The 18385-nt window shown below is 33.5% G+C and overlaps 1 protein-coding gene across 2 annotated transcripts in view; it reads right to left on the reverse strand.

Annotated features, from left to right (window-relative positions):
- LOC149794825 (LRP2-binding protein-like) overlaps positions 1-18385 on the reverse strand; it is a 55368-nt gene that overhangs the window by 11300 nt on the left and 25683 nt on the right. For both annotated transcript variants that reach the window (XM_089964482.1, XM_089964483.1), the window contains exons 4-6: positions 6357-6502; positions 3725-3882; positions 1107-1278 (exon numbers count right to left, since the gene is read on the reverse strand). In XM_089964482.1, coding sequence (XP_089820608.1) covers positions 1107-1278; positions 3725-3882; positions 6357-6502 — 476 coding nt within the window. The remainder of the gene's footprint in view (positions 1-1106; positions 1279-3724; positions 3883-6356; positions 6503-18385) is intronic.

Here is an 18385-nt window from a genome sequence, read left to right on the forward strand (position 1 = left end):
CTCAATAGTAATTATATCTGAATCATACCTCAATAGTAATTATATCTCAATCATACCTCAATAGTAATTATATCTGAATCATACCTCAATAGTAATTTCATCTCAATCATACCTAAGTAGTAATTACATCTCAATTATACCTCAATAGTAATTACATCTCAATTATACCTCCATAGTAATTACATCTCAATGATACCTAAACTGTAATTATATCGGTCATACCTAAATAGTAACTACATCTCAATCATACCCAAGTAGTAATTACATCTGAATCATATATCAATAGTACTTACATCTTAATCATACCTCAATAGTAATTATATCTCAATTACACCTCAATAGTAATTACATCTCAAGCATATCTCTACAGCAATTACATCTCAATCATACCTAAACAGTAATTACATCTCCATGATATCTAAACATTATTTATATCAGTCATACCAAAATAGTAATTACATCTCAATCATACCTAAATATTAATTACATCTCAATTATACCTAAACAGTAATCACATAACATGCAGAATATGTGCTTACTGAAAAATTAAACCAGTGTAACAAAATGTTTACAAAAATCTCAAATTTTAGTCCCATCTTTAATTTAATTTTACCTTAGGATTAGTTTAGAAGTTTCTGTTTTATGCCAAGTCAAAACATCTGCTTCTGTCAAGCTGGAGTTTGAAAATTAAAACTGTTGCAGTCCAAACAGGTCTTTTCATGTCTTCAGTTGTTTTCTACTTGGAATGGTGCAGCAAGTGATTAATAGTAGCCAGTCCTTAACAACTGACTGATTCTGGGTGTTCCAAGACTGAACAAGTCATTTGACTGATACTGGGTGTTCCATGACTGTACAAGTCATTTGACTGATACTGTGTGTTCCAAGACTGAAAATGTCATTTGACTGATACTGGGTGTTCCAGCAATTATGTCTGTGCATGTTTCCAAATGTTTATGAGCAAAAATAAATTTATTTAATTTACTATACATGTGCATGATTTAATTTTCATTTCACTATTTTTTTTATGTGCTAGAAAACATGCCATTTTACATAGTGATTGTTGCTTCACGCCTAAACACTAACAAGTAATTCAAACTAATTCAAACCTGGATGCAAGATCTGCAGCTTTAGTGTATAACTTCCTACGGTAATAGTGAGCTACTAGAGCCCCCATGGCATACACATTTCCCTCATCAGCTGATCCCTTCAGGCAGATGTAGGCAGAGTCTGTGTCCCTTCTCACTCCAACTCCATACTCATACATTACACCCAGGGCTCCTGTTGATATGCAAGGTCATAATGTAAGTGTGAAGAAAGGTTATGAACTTAATTTACATTAGTCAAAACTCAGATTTAAACAACTATCAGACATGTTTAAAACATTATAAGCCTGTCCCATGTTTAAAACATTATAACATGTCTCATGTTTAAAACATTATAAAGCCTGTCCCATGTTAAACCATTATAAGCCTGTCCCATGTTAAAATATTATAAGCCTGTCCCAGGTTTCAAACATTATAAGCCCATCTTATGTTAAAACATTATAAGCTTGTCCCATATTTAAAACATTATAGGCCTGTCCCATATTTAAAACATTATAAGCCTGTCCCATGTTTAATACTTCTATATGTAGGCACTAGCTGAACATGGCTAATTCTACTCAGAACTGGCAAATGGGCCACAGTGACACTAACCATGACCCTTAAACCCTGCAGGCAATAGGTTCCTTCCCTGCCCAAAAGACAACTACTTTGTTAATTTAGTCTGAAGATGATGTAGAAAACTAACTGTATTTATTAGGATCACTGTGACCTTGACCTTTAAGCTGTCAACCTCAATATCCAATATCTGTCCTTATCAGCTTAGCCCTCATCAAGTCAGTACTTGTTTGTGGTGGGCCCTTTTCAACATCACTGTCATCAGTTCTGTATTTATAACCACTTGTTTGTGGTGGGCCCTTTTCAACATCACTGTCATCAGTTCTGTATTTATGACCACTTGTTCGTGGTGGGCCCTTTTCAACGTCACTGTCATCAGTTCTGTATTTATAACCACTTGTTCATGGTGGGCCCAATTCAACATCACTGTCATCAGTTCTGTATTTATGACCACTTGTTTGTGGTGGGCCCTTTTCAACGTCACTGTCATCAGTTCTGTATTTATAACCACTTGTTCATGGTGGGCCCAATTCAACATCACTGTCATCAGTTCTGTATTTATAACCACTTGTTTGTGGTGGGCCCTTTTCAACGTCACTGTCATCAGTTCTGTATTTATAACCACTTGTTCATGGTGGGCCCAATTCAACATCACTGTTATCAGTTCTGTATTTATGACCACTTGTTTAGCTAGTGGAAAAAAGGGTACTGAAAGACAGATGTTACCAACTGATTCTTTCTTTTCTTTCTTATCATTTGTGAATGTTTATTCCAAAGGTTTTGCCTAGAAGATGTCTTCTAACTGATATAATGTGTCAAAAATAATAAACTCTGGTATGCCTCTTCTCTGTAAGTAAATCTGTTTCTAATATAATGTTGTATTACTAAACAGGTAAACTGGACCATTAGTTCCACTGTCCCATACCTTGTTGTATTAATAAACAAGGCAAAAAGACCTTTGGTTCCACCTCCAGTACCTTGTTGTAATAATATACAAGACAACAGGACCTTTGGTTCCACCTCCAGTACCTTGCTGTAATAATAAACAAGACAACAGGACCTTTAGTTCCACCTTCCAGTACCTTGTTGTAATAATAAACAAAACAGGACCTTTAGTTCCACCTCCAGTACCTTGTTGTAATAATAAACAAGAAATCTGGACCTTTAGTTCCACCTTCCAGTACTTTGATGTAATAATTTGATGTAGTAATAAACAAGACAACAGGACCTTTAGTTCCACCTCCAGTACCTTGCTGTATCAATAAACAAGAAATCTGGACCTTTAGTTCCACCTTCCAGTACCTTGATGTAATAATAAACAAGACAACAGGACCTTTAGTTCCACCTTCCAGTACCTTGTTGTAATAATAAACAAAACAGGACCTTTAGTTCCACCTCCAGTACCTTGTTGTAATAATAAACAAGAAATCTGGACCTTTAGTTCCACCTTCCAGTACTTTGATGTAATAATTTGATGTAGTAATAAACAAGACAACAGGACCTTTAGTTCCACCTCCAGTACCTTGTTGTATCAATAAACAAGAAATCTGGACCTTTAGTTCCACCTTCCAGTACCTTGATGTAATAATAAACAAGACAACAGGACCTTTAGTTCCACCATCCAGTACCTTGTTCTATTAATAAACAAGACAACTGGACCTTTAGTTCCACCTAAGGTCCACCTTTCAGTTCCTGATCAGACAAAAACTGTTTTCCAAAACTGAAGAGTAACATCCACAAAGATATTGCTTGTATCAAACCAGCTGGAACCAACTAATCATGTAAGAGTTAATTACTGAACAAATTCAAATGAATTAATGAATTAATTAAATAAATAAAATTAAGATTAGCGATAAAGACAAATATCTGGTGGAGCATTAAATTTAAGATTCATATTGCTAGTTGTCTTTGCAAATGACATATATTGTCTAATTATGTGAAAATATATAAGAAAAGTTTTTTTAATATCCATATCAGTTCTTTAAAGGTATCTAAAGTGACAGGCAATGGTCTCTGTTAGGTCTGTAAACAGATTCAAAAATGGAAACCATATCTGGAATGTTGACCTTGAGATTCTATGCTACCATTTCCACAGGCCTCTGAATGCCAGAAGAAGGCCTTCTTCAGATCTTTGGTTTCGTCCCGAGAGTAAAACATGCCGAGTGTGGTTTGAGCCTTAACGCTGGCTTTGGGGTTTCCATCATCTGCTGCCAACAACCACCATCTATAAAACATCAAAATACAAAACATACTGTAAACAGTGAAACTTCACTAAACTAAACAACCACATCCCTTTTATAGAGGTAACCAGTATGAAAAGATTTGATTTGTATAAGAACTGCCTAAGACAAATATATGGGACCATTCTACTGAGGAAGCCTAGGCTAAAAACAGGGTTGTTTTAAAATACTAGAAAAATTTAAAATGAGATTGATACTATGGTGTTAGGTATCTTAAAATATGGATGCAACGATAACTATTACCAATATACAAACATATTCAATTGTATTAAGAATGCAATAATAATAATTATCCTTATTTAACAAGGGTATCTCAGTTAGAATATAGATGTATCTAGTTTCTCTTGAGGCCCTCAGCTACTTTCAAATAGTCTACATACATTCATCTTACTAACAAAACCCCCTGGGCCCCAGGAGGCCGAGTGGTCTAAGGTGTTTGCCTTTACAGATCATCGACATTTTAGCTCTATCCATGTGGATTCATGTCTCATGCTTGGCCAGTATGGGTATGGGAGAAAGCTTGCCCGTAGCTTCCCATGGATTGTTGGTTCTTATGGGTATTTTTCAAGGTTCTTCCTCCACCACATATATTGATACTGGCTGCCATGTACAGCCTATCACATGTTAAAAAATGGTGTTAATCCCCCACAAAACCAAACAAATGAAACGTGTTGGAAAAAAGTAACACTATTTAACAAGGAAGACTCATGTGTAAGTTACTCTAAATATGATGAATTATATTGAAACAAAAGATGGATTAACATGCAAAAACAATTATGTTAAAACAAAAGATGGATTAACATGCAAAAACACAATTATATTGAAACAAAAGATGGATTAACATGCAAAAACACAATTATATTGAAACAAAAGATGGATTAACATGCAAAAACACAATTATATTGAAACAAAAGATGGATTAACATGCAAAAACACAATTATATTGAAATAAAAGATGGATTAATATGCAAAAACACAATTATATTGAAACAAAAGATGGATTAACATGCAAAAACACAATTATATTGAAACAAAAGATGGATTAACATGCAAAAACACAATTATATTGAAACAAAAGATGGATTAATATGCAAAAACACAATTATATTGAAACAAAAGATGGATTAACATGCAAAAACACAATTATATTGAAACAAAAGATGGATTAACATGCAAAAACACAATTATATTGAAACAAAAGATGGATTAATATGCAAAAACACAATTATATTGAAACAAAAGATGGATTAACATGCAAAAACACAATTATGTCAAAACAAAAGATGGATTAACATGCAAAAACAATTATATTGAAACAAAAGATGGATTAACATGCAAAAACACAATTATATTGAAACAAAAGATGGATTAACATGCAAAAACACAATTATATTGAAACAAAAGATGGATTAACATGCAAAAACACAATTATATTGAAACAAAAGATGGATTAACATGCAAAAACACAATTATATTGAAACAAAAGATGGATTAATATGCAAAAACACAATTATGTTAAAACAAAAGATGGATTAACATGCAAAAACACAATTATATTGAAACAAAAGATGGATTAACATGCAAAAACACAATTATATTGAAACAAAAGATGGATTAACATGCAAAAACACAATTATATTGAAACAAAAGATGGATTAACATGCAAAAACACAATTATATTGAAACAAAAGATGGATTAATATGCAAAAACACAATTATGTTAAAACAAAAGATGGATTAACATGCAAAAACACAATTATGTTGAAACAAAAGATGGATTAACATGCAAATACACAATTATATTGAAACAAAAGATGGATTAATATACAAAAACACAACTATGTTAAAACAAAAGATGGATTAACATGCAAAAACACAATTATGTTAAAACAAAAGATGGATTAACATGCAAAAACACAATTATGTTAAAACAAAATATTGATTAACAGGCAAAACCACAATTATGTTAAAACAAAAGATGGATTAGCATGCAAAAACAATTATGTTGAAACAAAAGATGTATTAGCATACACAAACACAAAACTGTTGTCGTGGAAACAGGAGTTTCACAAAAATATATTGATATGAAGAAATCAATTAAAATCAAGCTTACAAAATTTGAGATGTTCTTTTTAAAAACATTCAACAGAAATGGCTGATCTAACTGAGGTGAGCAAAAGAATTCCATATCTTTGTTCCAGAATATTTAAAACTTGTTCAGCAATGTCTTTTTGGAAAATTTCAATTGGGCACAAAAAGTTAACCATGAAGCATGTGGCTCATGATTTTCATTAAATAGTATCATATATTCAGGCATATTACAATTCATACATTTATAGACAAGTACTGCCTTTTGAAAGTTTATTCTGCCATTTATTTGAAGTCATTTCAGTTCACGTAAAGGAATACTTGATGGTGTGCCTTACAAGAAGCAATTTAATGCATGTTTCTGTCTTACCTTTCAGCCTCTTCATCTGACTGCCTGTGAACACCATAACCCTCAAAGTATGCCCGCCCTAGGTTGTATTGGGCAGCATGTACTAAATGTTTGGCCTGGCGGGCATCAGAAGTGGCTATCTTTATTAGATAATCCACTGCCTGTTTCTGAAAAGAAATAGGATAACAATAGAGTAATAGCACAGTAATAAATACAGACTGCAATCAATGTAAACAATTGTGGGATATAATTTAATGGGATTCATTTAAGTGTCAACATGGTGGGATATAATTTAATGTGGGATTCATTTAAGTGTCAACACATGCTAAACTGACAATGCTAATCAAACCTGTCCAAAAAGTGACCTGAGTTTAGTGGTCACCTAGTCACAATTGCCTTTTGAATCCCCCTGACACTTTTTCTTTATAAATGTCATGTTATCAGCAGTCATCTGTTTTCAACAGTTAGCAGCCAGGTGTATCTTAACCAAGCAGTGGTTTTACCCTGCTTTATACAATCACTGGATTGTATCAGCATTGACCGCTCCAGGTATGCAAAGTAAACTAAGCAATGGTGTATATATAAAAGTATGTGCATATATAAAGTTATGTGTATATATATATATATATAAAGGTATGTGTATATATAAAGGTATGTGTATATATAAAGGTATAGTATGTGATTTGATGTTTAAACATTTCATATTTCAAATGTACTTCAAAATCAACTGAAACTCAAAGGTGTCAAAGTTGGCTTAAAAAGCAAAGCAGTTTTTATCCTTACAGAAGGTACACTGCACTAATTTATGGTTCAGTAATCTGAGTTTCCTCTAACCCTTCCCGCCCCATTTTTGATATTTGGACATTTATGCTGGGGTGTAGGGTCAGAGTCAGTTGCCTCAGGGAGCTTCTTTTCATGCCCTAATCAATGGTCACAAACAAAAGCCAACTGGTTTTCGATCTCAGTGAGTCTGAGCAACAGCTTAATCCATCAATTGTTTAAAGTGTGAAGACCTGTTTTCATGCCTCAGTATACCAACTGAACAAATAAAATGTCAATCATGTGCTTCACAATTACAGGTAAGCTGTCAATTAGTCCTTTTATTTAGGAGCTGATGAGATAATAGTGCATGAGAGAGAGAGAGAGAGAGAGAGAGAGAGAGAGAGAGAGAGAGAGAGATAGAAAGAAATGATTGCATGTACACAGATGTAATTTTCTTGAACTTTGCTAAATAGCTAAACTAAATACATGTATCTTGGTAGCATACTAATAATGCTAATAATAATGATAATTAACTGATTAATGTTTTCTGATACACAAGGATAGATCACATTTATACTCTACTAAAATTATTTAAATAAATAACTATTAATGAACTAAATCAAATTATAAATAAATTACACATGTAGTCAGTTGTCTCAACATTTTAAAGCTGAAAAAACTTCAGTTCCCAATTTCCAGTGATAAATATTTTATACATATTGTGTTCCACTACATGTACATTACAAGGTTGGTAACAAAATTGGCAAATTAGACGAGAATGTTATTAATCTATTTATAATATCCACTAATATATTTCACAGGCAGTGGAAGCCCAGCTACAATGTTCTTGCCAAGATTTTGTAAAACAATCCCCTGTAGATGAGATCTAACTGATTATAGTTACCTTACAGTTACTGGAATCAATACATGCTTTGTGCTATGTCACCATATACTTTACATTCACACCTGAATCACCTGGATACACAATCACGCAATTACTTTGCATAAATAGATGCTGCCATATGCTATATAAAAACACTTTACACCTGGTTCTAGGCTGTGACACATACAAACTTTAATTTATTGTATTTCAGTATATAAACAGTTGCATGACACCCATCAGTGCTAAAACTAACAGAAAACACCCGTCAATGTTAAAACTAACATTGAAAATTCCCATCATTGTTAAACCTAACACTTAAAACTTGTTAGTCCAAATTTTAATTCATTATGTCAGAGAACAATCTCAGATCACAGGTGAGATAATATGTAGGCAGGCATGGTAGATAGCGCTAAATATTCTAGACTGACACAATGTTTAACAATGTCACCTTTGTAAAAGAATGTGTCAAGCACTGTTCTAAAGTCATTATACCGTAATGGATCAAATTAATCTCCAGCACTCAACACAGAAATGTGTTATGTCAGTGTTATAAAAACTTTTGGGGTTCCCAACTATTGAATAAGTAGGTAAAACCATGCCCATTAAAGAAATGTTGATTTTGTTGATTTTAACAGCAATTTACACACTCTTGGCTTTATTTTGTATACCCTTAAGCAAATGTGTCCTATTTCAAAATTCAAAAACCAAATGATTATCTGGTACAAAAAAGAACCAGACATACATATGCTGCATCAAAGAATAAAGACATATGTTAACACAAAGTATACATAATAAAGACATATGTTAACACAAAGTATACATAATAAAGACATATTGTAACACAATGTATACATAATAAAGACATATGTTAACACAAAGTATACATATGTATAACAAAATACAAAAAAAACAAAAAAACTTTAACTGACATGTGAGCATATAAATTAGAGATATAATTCTTTTAGGTGGATAAATATTAAAAACCAAAAAGAATCTGACTGAACAAAAGGCCAACACAAAAATCCTATAGCAGACATAACATTATAGCATACACACAACATACTATGCAATGGTAGCTATCCATGGACGAATATGTTAATGGCTGGAAATACGGTGCATATAATGGATTATCAAGAATTGGAATAGAGAAAGAAATAAGGTCCTGAATATTCAGGAACCCTGAAGTATGACTCGCCAGAGAAAGATTTTTAAAGCATTAAATAAAGAGAAAACCCCTCAACAAAAACAATCATATATATAAATTTTCTTCTCAAAATTCTATTTTATTTTTTCATGAAAGAAACAACACACAACATAGAAGGGTGGTAACATGAACACATAAAAACCTTTAAATGTTTCGGATAAAAGCCATGGGGGTGGGTCAAACTCTAGGACAATAGCTTAAAATTGCTGAAGGTCAAAAGGTGTGCCCACAAATAAAATGGCTATATAATTCAGATGAAATGGGAGCTAAGTGCCTTTCCCAAGGACACACTAAGATGGCTGACCCTGGCTGACATAGGTGTTTACGAAACCATTGATTGTTTAATTCAGATTATGAGTCCAACACTCCAGTTCAGGTAAGCTACCAGATCTCCTCCACTGTAGAGAACCACAGTGAATACAGAAAATCCTAACTAAAGACACTTTCAAAACATAAGTTAACTCTAACAGCAGATGTGTTTTCTTAAAAATAAACCTTTGGCTGGTGCATGCACGCTCCAAAATTCATGCAGGTAATAGAGTTGAAGACCACCTCCTGTGTGTAGATCCTGATCTCAGTTGGCTTGAGGAATTGCTCACTAACATCAAATTATACATCTGCCACATGTAGTGTCTAAAATCATATATGTACTAATGACAGGTAACTAATTGCTAAGCAGCAAGTTATGAACTGGCCTTAACTATGTTAATGTTTTATATCCAACTACATTCCAAATTTAACTAAACATTAGCATGTTTCAGACTCATCATGCTATTAAATGCTACCATTGCATTAAGGCCATACGCTGTAGTATGTTTCACATGCATCATGCTATTAAATGCTACCATTACTTTAAGGCTGTAAACAATAGTTTCACATGCACCATGCTAGTATGTGCTACCATTGCATTAAGGCTTTAAACAATAGTATGTTTCACATACATGTACACCATGCTATTACATGCTACCATTGCATTAAGGCTGTAAACAATAGTATGTTTCACATGCACCATGCTATTAAATGCTACCATTTCATTAAGGCTGTAAACAATAGTATGTTTCACATGCACCATGCTATTATGTTCTACCATTGCATTAAGGCTTTAAACAATAGTATGTTTCACATACATGTACACCATGCTATTACATGCTACCATTGCATTAAGGCTGTAAACAATAATATGTTTCACATGCACCATGCTATTAAATGCTACCATTTCATTAAGGCTGTAAATAATAGTATGTTTCACATAATAATAATAACGAGGACTTTGTATAGCGCCTAATCTTTAGAAGCTCTAAGCGCTTTACAACATTAGACAACACTTATAAGATAAAAAACATATAATAATATTATTAAAAAAACAAACACCATGAAATTAGAAAAACATTAAAAAATAAAAAACATGCTCAGAATATTTCAGGTAGGAAACATTATTAGGTCTTTAAGTTTGTTCTTGCAGTCAAAATAAGTGAGTTTTGAGAGCCCTCTTGAATGTGATCACTGTGTCTTTGTGTCTAAGTTCAGTGGGCAATTCATTCCACGTTGCTGGGCCTTGGTATGCAAAAGAACGCTGTCCATATGACTTTGTTTTCATACTTGGAATAATGAGTATACGATTGTCAGAAGAGGAGCGTAAGTATCTTGCTGGTGTGTACACATGGGTGAGATCGGATAGGTATGTCTGACAGTGAAACGTAGCACAGAGAACAAATTTTGTGCTTGATTCTGGATCGAATGGATAGCCAGTGTAGGGTACAGAGCAGCGGGGATGTGTGCTCTGATCGTGGTACTCTAAATATGATCCGAACAGCTGTGTTTTGATCTTTCTGAAGTTTCTGGAGTAGATATTGAGATGAACCAGACAGAATTGAGTTACAATAGTCCAGTCTTGAAAGTATTAATGAACACACAAGTGTTTTAGTGGCACCAACTGAAAGATATTTGCGAATTGAGCTGATGCGTCTCAGCTCAAGATATGCAGCCTTGCATATGTTCATGACATGTTGGTGCAATGTGAGAGTACTGTCCAGAGTAACACCTAGGTTTCGTACTGATTGTGTGAATTTAATGTTGGTGTTGCTGATATTTATTGTTTGAGGTAAAGGATGTGAATGAGAAAGCCTTTGTGTTGTGATCAGAATGGCCTCAGTTTTATCATCATTCCTCTGCAGCTTGTTCCATGTCATCCATGATTTCACATCAGAGATGCACCTCTCTACACCTTGGATGGTAGCATCAACTTCAGTTGGGTGGCTAGATTTGTATATTTGGGTGTCATCAGCGTACAATTAGTGAGACACTGGATGATGATCTATGACACTTGAGAGTGGCTGAGTGTACATAATGAAGAGAACAGGTCCAAGAACAGACCCCTGTGGAACACAACAACATAGATCAACTGGGCTGGAGTGTATTCCATTTGCAGATACAATTTGTGTCCTGTTGACCAAGTAGGACTTGAACCACATTAAGGCCGTATCATGAATGCCAAATACATGCTGGAGACGGTGAAGTAATACATCATGGTCTATTGTGTCAAATGCTGCAGACAAATCAGGGAGGGTGAGGACTGTAATCTTTCCGCTATCCAACGCTGAGAGAATGTCATTAACTACTTTTAGAATGGTAGTTTCAGTACTATGGCAAGGGCGATATGCAGATTGTACACTGCTAAAAAGACTGTTTGAATTTAGATGAGATACAAGCTGGGATAGAACAACCTTTTCTAAGGCTTTAAACAATAGTATGTTTCACATGCACCATGCTATTACATGCTACCATTGCATTAAGGCTGTAAACAATAATGTATTTCACATGCACAATGCAATTAAATGATACCACTGTGTTAAAGCTACAATGTTTATCAAAACACTGAAATATTTACATGGTCAACAATGATTGAAACAAAGCCACCTAACTGAAACAATTTGAAACTGGACTCTTGCTTCTAACTGACCATGAGACTTACTGAACAGCTGGCAACTTTTACAATGCACATTTCATATCTACCTTAATCTGCCAATTGTTTCATTTGCTGGAGACATTTGACTTCATATGACAGGATTCGATAAGCAAGACATTTTTTTGCTGGCTATATTTGAAAAGTTGTAAAATATTCCAAGGATCGAAGTGATGATGTTTCCCATGCTTGCTTCTGTGCATCTACATTAACTAAGAAACCATGCAGTGTTTCATAAACTTGAAACAGTCTTTCTTTAAAACAAAATGTGTGATTAACCATTCTGTTAACAAACAAGTGTTTCAAAGATAAATTATAAAAGCTGAATAGGATTAAAGAAATGCTGTTTATTTTGGGGCAAAACTGTACCTTTCTTTAATTTTTTTTACTTGTCTTGAGAATTTTTAATTTTTAAAATTATTTTTTTGTTGAAATTTCACCATTTTTTGCTCCAAATTTCAAGATGTTTTTCTTGAATTCTGAGCATTTATTATTTCTTTTACATAATCTTAATGGCAAAAACATTCTAGTTTTCTCAAAATTGTTAGTTTTCATTATTTGTTGTTTTTGGTAACCTTAATAGGCTTTGATAGAAAATAATGTAGCATTGCTTCATTTTCAGTTGGTACGTGAGAAAGCCTGCCAGTAGCTTCTCGTGGGTCGGTGGTTCTTCCCGGGGTTTTCCAGGGTTCTTCCTCCACCAATTATACTGGCCGCCATGTATAGCCTATCTTGTGCTGAAAAATGGCGTTAAACCCTACAACAACAACAACAACATTTCAGCAACTTTAAGAGTAAATTAACCCAATATGTAATATGTACCACAACCAATTTGGGTCAACATTTGCTTTTGGAAAAGAACTTACACAGCTCTTGTAGGCAGAGATGTGGAAATATACTGGTAGGCTAGTCCCTGCATTACTGTCAACCACATGCATGTTTGTTGGCACATTTACTGATTTTGCAAATGTTCACAGGCAATAAACTAATCTAAGTCACTGACATGTATAAATGTTTCCAGGCAGTAAACTAATCAAAGCAATTTACATGTATAAATGTTTACAGGCAGTAAACTAATCAAAGCAATTTACATGTGTAAATGTTTCCAGGCAGTAAACTAATCAAAGCAATTTACATGTATAAATGTTTCCAGGCAGTAAACTAATCAAAGCAATTTACATGTATAAATGTTTACAGGTAGCAAACTAATCAAAGCAATTTACATGTATAAATGTTTCCAGGCAGTAAACTAATCAAAGCAATTTACATGTATAAATGTTTCCAGGCAGTAAACTAATCAAAGCAATTTACATGTATAAATGTTTCCAGGCAGTAAACTAATCAAAGCAATTTACATGTATAAATGTTTACAGGTAGCAAACTAATCTAAGCCATTTACATGTATAAATGTTTACAGGTAGCAAACTAATCTAAGCCATTTACACATGTAAGTGTTTCCAGGCAGTAAACTAATCAAAGCAATTTTGCACGTGTAAATATTTACTGCCAGTAAACCAATCAAAGCAATTTACATGTGTAAATGTTTACAGGCAGTGAACCAATCAAAGCAATTTACATGTGTAAATGTTTACTGGCAGTAAACTAATCAAAGCAATTTACATGTATAAATGTTTCCAGGCAGTAAACTAATCAAAGCAATTTACATGTATAAATGCTTACAGGTAGCAAACTAATCTAAGCCATTTACACATGTAAATGTTTCCAGGCAGTAAACTAATCAAAGCAATTTTGCACGTGTAAATATTTACTGCCAGTAAACCAATCAAAGCAATTTACATGTGTAAATGTTTACAGGCAGTGAACCAATCAAAGCAATTTACATGTGTAAATGTTTACTGGCAGTAAACTAATCGAAGCCATTTTGATGTGTAAATGTTTACAAGCAGTAAACTAATCGAAGCCATTTTGATGTGTAAATGTTGTAACCTAACTCTGTCCCAAGCAACTGCCATCATAATGGATGAAATTCTTTGGTCATAATCATACTGAGATCTTGTGAATTTATGAAACAAAAAAATAAAAATGTATGCTTGCAATAGAAAAATGAGTTAGTTATAAAAGTTATAATGAGAAATTGTTTTGTTTTTTTATTATGTTAGTACACAAGATACAACACCACTTAGGTACATGAAATAATTTAATTTAGAATTACTGTCAAAACAACATTAAATAGTGTAAATCAGAAACAGTCAATTAAATATAATCAGCTAAAATACTGCTGTACACTGCTGAAATCCCACTATTTTTCTCTACTGAAATCCTTCTGTATACTTGAATCCTAATATTTGTTCTACTGAAATCCTGCTGTAAACTGCTGAAACCCTGATATACTGAGCAAAAAGTAATATGAAATGCTGAAATCCAGCTGAAAACCCTACTACTGATCCAGTTCTGCATTTACCCCAAAACCCTGCTGCCGATCCAGTCTGCATTTACCCTAAAATCCTGCTGTTGATCAAGTCTGCATTTACCCTAAAATTAAGCTGCTGATCCAGTCTGCATTAACCCTAAAATCCTGCTGCTGATCCAGTCTGCATTTACCCTAAAATCCTGCTGCTCTGATCCAGTCTGCATTTACCCTAAAATCCTGCTGCTGATCCAGTCTGCATTTACCCTAAAATCCTGCTGCTGATCCAGTAAAACTCTGTTACTGAATATTCAGGGTTGTTGCTTTATGTCTCATTGCATATGTGTGTGTGGTGGGGGGGGGGAGGGAAAGCTGCTAAAATTATTCTGTAACTGCTACACAGTACAATTTACAATTTGCAGAAAATAAGCATATTTAATTGAATAGCTGAGACAGTTACTACTCAAACATTTGGTACAGATTATATTTTACAAGGAAGAAAGAGTATATCATACAAAAAATATAACCTTTACCATATGCATCACAAATTTACAGTATAGAGTCATTGTTCTTGGAATGAAATTTGAAAGAGATTAATATTCAAATGATTGCATCAAAATCTACAGTATGATATTTGAATTTATCAGCAGATACTTAAATTAATATTATGCACATGTGAACCCATGCAAAACAAAACTGTAATTAATGAAATATAGTACAATTACTCTATACTGTATATACTAACTACTCAATAATTTGTACTGCCATGTGTATCAAGTCTAATATTTGTAAAGAATAAGTATTTTATTCAGTTGAAAGCTGTCTCAATCCATCAATAGTCTTGAATGAGTCCAAATAAAAAGACTGAAACACATTTTAAATATCACCCCAAACTATTAGTCTGCAGTCAAACATACAAGCAGACAGACAGACTGATACAGAGATTGACAGACAGAACTATGTATCACCATATCATCCCTGAAGCTTTAAACAGAGGATTGAAAGTATATAAACAAAGCAACATGTATCTGAATGGTCTTGATGACTGAAATTATGCAAGCAAAGCAACATGTATCTAAATGGTCTTGATGACTGAAAGTATGCAAACAATGTATCATGTGCATTTAAATAATCTTGATGACTGAAATTATGCAAACAATGTATCATGTACAGTTAAATAATCTTGATGACTGAAAGTATGCAAGCAAAGCAACTTGTATATAAATAGTCTTCATGACTGAAAGTATGCAAGCAAAGCAACATGTATATAAACAGTCTTGAGGACTGAAAGTATGCAAGCAAAGCAACTTGTATATAAATATTAAATAGTCTTGATGACTGAATGTATTCAAGCAAAGCAACTTGTATATAAATAGTCTTGACAACTGAAAGTATGCAAGCATAGCAACTTGTATATAAATGGTTTTGATGACTGAAAGTATGCAAGCGTAGCAACATCTATATAAACAGTCTTGATGACTGAAAGTATGCAAGCAAAGCAATATGTATATAAATGGTCTTGACGACTGAAAGTATGCAAGCGTAGCAACTTGTATATAAATGGTCTTGATGACTGAAAGTATGGGAGCAAAGCAATATGTATTCAAAAGGTCTTGATGACTGAAAGTATGCAAGCAAAGCAACATGTATATAAATGGTCTTGATGACTGAAAGTATGCAAGTGTAGCAACTTGTATATAAATAGTCTTGATGACTGAAAGTATGCAAGCGTAGCAACTTGTATATAAATGGTCTTGATGACTGAAAGTATGGGAGCAAAGCAATATGCATTCAAAAGGTCTTGATGACTGAAAGTATGCAAGCATAGCAACATGTAAATGGTCTTTAAAACTGAAGGTACGCAAACAAAGCAACATGTATATAAATGGCCTTGATGACTTAAAATAGGCAAATAAAGCAACATGTATTCAAAAGGTCTTGATGGCTGGAAGTATGGGAGCAAAGCAACATGTATTCAAAAGGTCCTCATGACTGAAAATATGCAATCAAAACAACCAGTATTCAAATGGTCCTGATGTCAGAAAGTATCCAAAGAAAACCAACATGTATTCCAATGGTCTTGATGTCTAAAAGTATGCTAGCATAGGAACAAGTAAATAGCCTTGATGACTAAAGTATGCAAGCAAAGCAAAAAGTATTCCAATGGACTTGATGACTGAAAGCAATTCAAGCAAAGCAACAAGTATTCAATTGGTTTTGATGTTTGAAAGTACACAAGGACAGCAACATGTATTCAAATGGTCTTGATGACTGAAAATATTCAAGCAAAGCATCAAGTATTGAAATGGTCTGATGACTCAAAGCATGCAAGCAAAGCAACAAGTATTGAAATGGTCTTGAAGACTGAAAGTATGCAAGCAAAGCAAAAAGTATTCAAATGGTCTTGATGATAGGAATTTTGAACAATATGATATACTGCAGTTTCAAAAGCAAGTAGTAAAATACATGAAAACCCAAAGGATGCAAAACTTACAAGCAATCAGGAACTAAATTAAAAACTGCTTAAAACTTTATAGTGTTTCATATCCATATAGACAAAAGGTTCCTAATTCAAACTTGATAGTGTTTCATATCCATATAGACAAAAGGTTCCAAATTCAAACATGATAGTGTTTCATATCCAAATAGACAAAAGGTTCCTAATTCAAACATGATAGTGTTTCATATCCAAATAAACATAAGGTTCCTAATTCAAACTTGATAGTGTTTCATATCCATATAGACAAAAGGTTCCTAATTTAAACTTGATAGTGTTTCACATCCAAATAGACAAAAGGTTCCTAATTCAAACCTAATAGTGTTTCATATCCATAGAGACAAAATGTTCCTAATTCAAACTTGATAGTGTTTCATATCCAAACAGACAAAAGGTTCCTAATTCAAACATGATAGTGTTTCACATCCAAATAGACAAAAGGTTCCTAATTCAAACTTGATAGTGTTTCACATCCATATAGACAAAAGGTTCCAAATTCAGACTTGATAGTGTTTCATATCCATATAGACATGAGGTTCCTCATTCAAACTTGATAGTGTTTCACATCCAAGCAGACAAAAGGTTCCTAATTCAAACATGATAGTGTTTCATATCCATATAGACAAAAGGTTCCTAATTCAAACCTGATTGTGTTTCATATCCAAATAGACAAAAGGTTCCTAATTCAAACCTAATTGTGTTTCATATCCATATAGACAAAAGGTTCCTAATTCAAACCTGATAGTGTTTCATATCCATACAGACAAAAGGTTCCTAATTCAAACATGATAGTGTTTCACATCCAAATAGACAAAAGGTTCCTAATTCAAACTTGATAGTGTTTCACATCCATATAGACAAAAGGTTCCAAATTCAGACTTGATAGTGTTTCATATCCATATAGACATGAGGTTCCTCATTCAAACTTGATAGTGTTTCACATCCAAGCAGACAAAAGGTTCCTAATTCAAACATGATAGTGTTTCATATCCATATAGACAAAAGGTTCCTAATTCAAACCTGATTGTGTTTCATATCCAAATAGACAAAAGGTTCCTAATTCAAACCTAATTGTGTTTCATATCCATATAGACAAAAGGTTCCTAATTCAAACCTGATAGTGTTTCATATCCATACAGACAATAGGTTCCTAATTCAAACATGATAGTGTTTCACATCCAAATAGACAAAAAGTTCCTGATTCAAACTTGATAGTGTTTCACATCCAAATAGACAAAAGGTTTCTAATTCAAACATGATAGTGTTTCATATCCAAATAGACAAAAGGTTCCTAATTCAAACATGATAGTGTTTCATATCCATATAGACAAAAGGTTCCTAATTCGAACATGATAGTGTTTCATATCCATATAG

The sequence above is a fragment of the Sinohyriopsis cumingii genome, chromosome 7 (assembly GCF_028554795.1).
Source record: "Sinohyriopsis cumingii isolate HCF-2022 chromosome 7, ASM2855479v2, whole genome shotgun sequence".
Classification (NCBI taxonomy): Eukaryota; Metazoa; Mollusca; class Bivalvia; order Unionida; family Unionidae; genus Sinohyriopsis; species Sinohyriopsis cumingii.